The 5,930-nt window shown below is 29.7% G+C and overlaps 1 protein-coding gene across 1 annotated transcript; it reads left to right on the plus strand.

Moving 5' to 3' along the window:
- The first annotated feature begins 3,780 nt into the window (after positions 1-3,780).
- Positions 3,781-5,491, plus strand: LOC110666663 (aspartyl protease family protein At5g10770). The gene is made up of 2 exons (XM_021827235.2): positions 3,781-4,029; positions 4,219-5,491. The coding sequence occupies exons 1-2, from the start codon at positions 3,885-3,887 to the stop codon at positions 5,376-5,378; spliced, it is 1,305 nt and encodes a 434-aa protein (XP_021682927.2). The 5' UTR covers positions 3,781-3,884; the 3' UTR covers positions 5,379-5,491.
- The last annotated feature ends 439 nt before the right edge of the window (positions 5,492-5,930 follow it).

A 5,930-nucleotide genomic window follows, 5' to 3' on the forward strand; every position in this document is an offset into this window, starting at 1 on the left:
TAAATTCTTACCTCAACTTTGGAGTTCCACTTCCTCAATTCTTTCCTTTTCTCCTTCCTTTTTCTTCTATAATCTCTTTCTCAAGTTGATCTAACAAGTTTTTATGAAAGAATTTGGGGCAAGGTAGGGTTAAGTTGGGTGAACTCTAGCTTGAGATCAAGCTTCCATGGTGGTTTTGTAATGGAGAGGGAGAGAGAGAGCTTGGACGTCGAAAGAAGAAAAAATGAAATGATTTTATTTTTTTTTCTTTTCTTTGTTTTATGTATAATTATCTTAAATTTTACTTAGTCAAAATTTGCAATAAATTAAAATCATTTATGATGTCATGGTGGGGTCACTTGGATGACATAATAAACTTTTCTCTTTTTTTTTTTCATTTCTTCATTCTTCTTTAATTTAATTTTATATTCCGAAATTTTCATTTCTCCGATTTTATTGGACAGTTAGGTCAGGAGTCAGCTCTAGGGGTGAATTGACCAAATTGCCCCTCGCTGGTTCAATCTAGTTTCAAAGTTATTCGATATTTCTTCCGGATCTCTAACCTAATTATTTGACCTGCTTAATAATTCTTTTTCGTGATTTTCTCTTTTCCACTGTGTTCGCAATAGTTCTAAGGACCACGGCGTCACATTTTACGGTTAAAAATTTGAGTTTAGACTGACCTCGCAGTCATTCCCGAAAAGGTCATCCATCGCTGTGACTCCCGGCTCATTTAACTTCTTGTGTTATGTTTTTCTTCTTTATACTTAACTATTTGGCAATTACTAATTATTTGTGTTCAGGGCTTATCTAGGTGTCTTAGATGTGATTCTAATCCCCTTAATTGTCTTGACCGACATCGGTCACCGGAATAGTGAAATATACCAGGCTATACAAATGGGGGTGTTACACTCTCCATGAAGCTACAAAAGCAGAGTGCAAGACTGCATAAATTATGTAGTTTTCTGTGAAGTTGCATAAGCAAGGTGTGAACTTGCATAAGTCATGCAGTAACTTATGCAGGTTTGGAAAATTGCTTCTTCTCCCTATGCAGAACTGTACAATTTATGCAGTAAGTTATGCACATTTTGGTCACTTTGCATTCTTCAACTTTCAAGCTTTGTTTTTTATATCTTTGGCTATAGGAATCACTCCTCATTAGCATAATTTCTTTTTAATCTCTCAAAAATACCATTTTACCTACAAAATAAAACAAAATCACAAATTAATCCAAAAAATGACAATTATAGAAAACTATCTAAATAACTAATAAAATTGGATAAAAGTGACTAACAAGTGAATAAAATAGCCATGAAATCTAACCTAAATGACTATGCAAAATGCATGTATCAATAATTAAGAAAAGATTATTAAATTAATAGTAATAAATAAAATTCAAAAAATTAAAATATTTAACTTTTTTAGTTAAATCTACTGACAAAAAATTCTGAAGATTACACAATTTTTTAAAATTTATTTTATTATATATATATATATATATATATATATATATATATATATATATATATATATATATAATTTGAAAAAAAAAACTTTAATAACTAAAAAAAAATTGCTGAAATTTGCACCTTTTTTAAATTTATCTAATTTTCCTAATTTTATCTTTCTTTGATATGTTGTTTTTGTTTTTGAATACAGTGTTGTTTTTCAATGTACAAAAAAAATATAAATAAAAATATAATAAGTTTTTTAAGTTTAGCGCTTCAATTATCCTAAAAAAGAAATCTATCATTTTCAAAAAATTAGAAAATTAAATCCCAATTGAATGAGCAAACTGAAACTTAGTCAACTTAAAGATTAATTCTATTATTTTCAGAATTTATTAAATCAAAGAAAAGAAAAGTAAGACTACGAAAACTTAGAAAATAAAGACATCAAAATCTAGTCAATATAATATTTATTTACTATATGTAAATTATAATTTTTAAATTTGTTTTTAAATATGGTGCTATAATCGATCAATTGTATACTAATAATAATCGATCAATTGTATTATATGTAAATGAGTATTAAATATACTATAAACCACGAAAGTGTGTAAACTAATTAATATATATATATATATAACACTAATATTTATGTGGTTAACCCTTTCAATACAGGGTTACATTCATAAGCATATTATGTTCCATTAACTTTAAATAATAAATCAATAATTATGAACTTAAAGTTATATATCCATTAATCTATTTACACGCAAAAGATCTCACTACAAATTGCTTCTAGTAAATACATTGATTAGTCTCTTTTAGTCTCCTTTAGATATTATCTAATATATTTACTATTTTAACTATTACACCACAAAAGATATTTTCAACTATACAGACAATAGACTATTCCTCTTAGATTATGCCTTTTTCCATCTTAACTCGAAACATTTTTTCCTCCATGAGACAATAATAGGCAAGTACTCTTGTTTTCCATGGAAAAGATCTTTATCTTCAATGGACGAAAACCATACAATCAAATAACTTTTTTATCATTATCCTATTTATAGTATCAATTATTTTAATTATAATTTAATTAGAAATCTCAATTAATTTAAGAATAACACTCTATATAAGAAATATACCTCCTTATTATTAAAAAATATATTCTTCCACTTAAATTAAAAAAAAAATTCTAAATCAACTAGAGTTTTAAATCATAAATCTAATAAAATTATTATTTTCATTCTATAGACATCCAATCATTTTATTACGAAAGCGATAATTAATCTCATAACGTATAAAAGGGAAGAATCTGTCTCTCTACTCTATGCATCTTTTAAAGATAGAGAAAAATCTTTGTTTTATTGATTTTTTTTTTATTTTTTTATTTTTTAGAAGTAGGAATATTACACGTATGAAGACTAAATACCTTGGTTGTTATCAGAGGATTTTCCTCCTATAGGAAGATATTCATAGAACCTGACGCATTTTGAGACAGTGACCTATGTAGAAATTTTTTTTCTCAGGTCAACATATAAAAATTATATAATTAAAATATTATTAAGAAATTAAAAATATAATATTAATAAATTATAATTGCAATAAAAAATTCCAATACCATCAAAACTATGAAAACAAAAATACGTTTTCATTAATGCTATCATATATATTTTTACATAGGTAATTAAAATTCATTTATCAATTTATCATATATATAATCATATACCATTTTATCTTAATAAAGGTTATTATTAAAAAATATTACATGCAGTAAAATTTTAAAAATAAACAAACAAAATTCTGGATGGATAACATGTTTCTTCCTCAATTAATTTTAAACTAGATCTTACTAGTACTAAAAAGTAATGCTTCCATCACTCACAAAAAAGCCCACTAGATGCAGATACCCCAGGAGCATTTAATAATTTACCTTAATTGCCACGCTGCACACACCATTTCGAGGAAACCTCAAAGTTAGCTAGAGTAGACATTGCACCATGACCATTTCAAGGTCTCTATTGTAAACATGGCAGATGGTCCGATTCTGGCCTAACCGCTAGTTTTGATTTAAGGGTTAGGATTAATTAGGAGTTCATCTAGTCTTGATTTCAGTTTCATCAGTTTGGTCTGATTTTGATTGAATTCATTTGGTCAATCCCAATTTGATAAGTTTTGGTCGAGCTCCAGTTTTGGGTTCGACCAATCCAGTTTCAGTTTCGAACCAAATCATGGGCATGACTGACATTGACTGCTCTGTCGCGTCAACTAAAAGGAGTCTTCTTTGTCTTGTTTTTTGTTTTGGATAATCAAGGAGTGTTCTTTGTTCCTCATGACTTTATCTTGAGAAGTGAGCTCTATATATGTAGAGAGGGTATCAGGCAGGGTATAACATAGGGAATTAAAGCCACGATTTTTCGCTAATATATTTGATTTAGCATCTATTAATATTAATTCATGGCTATTAGAAGTTTTCTTTATTATTTTCTTGTATTTTTATTTTGGCATTTGAATGAATTAAGTGTTTATGGAGCGAGAGAGGTGATAAATCATCCCAATGCTTCTCCATCGCCTGTTTCCAAGTGCTCTGCTTCCCCTCATGGTAATTATTTGATTTTAAAACTTGATTATGTATTATTTCTATTACAGTTTATTAATTAAACATCCATTGAGTTTCTTAGCTAACCAGCCAAAGGGCAACACTATGTACTAGCTTGGGCTAATGAACTTGCTTAGATACTGAAATGTTGGGTTAATAGCGTCAAGATCATTGAACAATCTATTTTTACAGGATTTGCAGGTGGATCTCAGAGCTTAAGGGTAACCTACAAGGGTGGTCACTGCTCACCCCTTGGGAATTCTAGCCAAATTCTCATCCTAGACCAATCCAGAGTCGACTCTATCAATTACCTTAACTCGAAGACTTATGTCACATCTGATCTTAAGGCAACACACCTGGATTCCTCCATTAAAGGCAGCCCATTAGATGCTGGCGTTTTCTTTGTTCAAGTTGGTTTTGGCACCCCACAGCAAAACTTCGACTTGTTGCTTGACACTGGAAGTGATGTTACCTGGGTACAAAGCAAGCCATGTTCAACGTGCAAAAAGATCTTCAATCCTTCTGCCTCTTCTACCTTTTCCAATCACTCTTGCATAATTCCTTCTGGAGAATCTAATTACATAATAAAATATCGAGACCATTCTTATTCTAAGGGATACTATGGCTGTGACACCATTACCATGTCTCGCACTCAAGTGTACCCTAACTTTCGTTTTGGTTGTGGCCAAAATCCCAACAAAAAATTCAGTGGTGCATCTGGGGTTTTAGGTCTGACCTCAGATGGTGATGCAATGAAAAGGTTTGGGAAAATCTTTTGTTACTGCCTGCCAACCAAAGAACCCTCTTATGGTTATCTTCACTTTGAACGAGACGCACAGAGCAAATGCAAAACTGACAAGTCTATACGTCTTTTGGCGAAAACATACTATTATGTCAATCTTATTGGTATAAGTGTAGCCCAGATGAGATTGGAGATTTCTTCAAGCTTTCCTTCAAATCCAAGCACTATAATAGACTCCGGAACTATCATCACTCGGCTTCCTTCATCGATTTATACTCAGCTTCGCTCTGCGTTTAATAAATCCATGTCCCAATACCCTCCAGCAAAAGCAGTTGAACCTTTGGACACATGCTACAACCTTAAGGGAAACAGAAACCCAACAATACCCCAGGTGGTATTGCATTTTGAAAATTCAAATGACATAAGATTGGACACAGACACAGTTCTTTATAAAGGTGATATAGATACTGTTTTTTGCTTGGCATTTGCTGCAAAGGAAAAGCAAAGTGACCTCAATATTATCGGCAGTCATCAACAAAGAAAGCTGAACATTTTGTATGATCTCCAAAATGGAAAATTAGGATTTGGGATGGGTAATTGTAACCATTAATTGGTGACAATATCTAGATGCAAAATCAGAATGTTTACTTCTTAAATTAAATGTATCAATTTTCTTCTAATTTTCATAATCAATAGGAGGATTATAATTATTATCATTGCTAATCTCATTCTAAAAAAGCTACTAGATTTTCTGAGGCTACCAAGCAGGTTTTGCCCTACAATTCTAAATTAGGGAACCCATCAGAAAATTCAGGGGCATAAGGTTGATGGTATATTAGATACCTTTTTTTCATATGGTGATTATTATTTGAACCCTCGTAATTCTTTATAGGGTAGATTTTAGAGAAATCCTTGAACTTAGTTTAGTTTTGAATTAGCTATCTTCATACACTAGCATAATGCCCATAGGTAATTTATAATTTTTATTTTTTAATTTAATTTTTAAATATATTTTAAATAAGATAAATTATTATTTATATTATTAAATTAATTTTAAATTAAAATTTCTCTTTTATTTAATTTAATTTAAATAAATTTTTATTTATTATAATAATAAATTTTTAATTAATTTATAATATAATTAATTAAAATATTTATTTAA

Source organism: Hevea brasiliensis, chromosome 6 (assembly GCF_030052815.1).
Source record: "Hevea brasiliensis isolate MT/VB/25A 57/8 chromosome 6, ASM3005281v1, whole genome shotgun sequence".
NCBI classification, from domain to species: domain Eukaryota; kingdom Viridiplantae; phylum Streptophyta; class Magnoliopsida; order Malpighiales; family Euphorbiaceae; genus Hevea; species Hevea brasiliensis.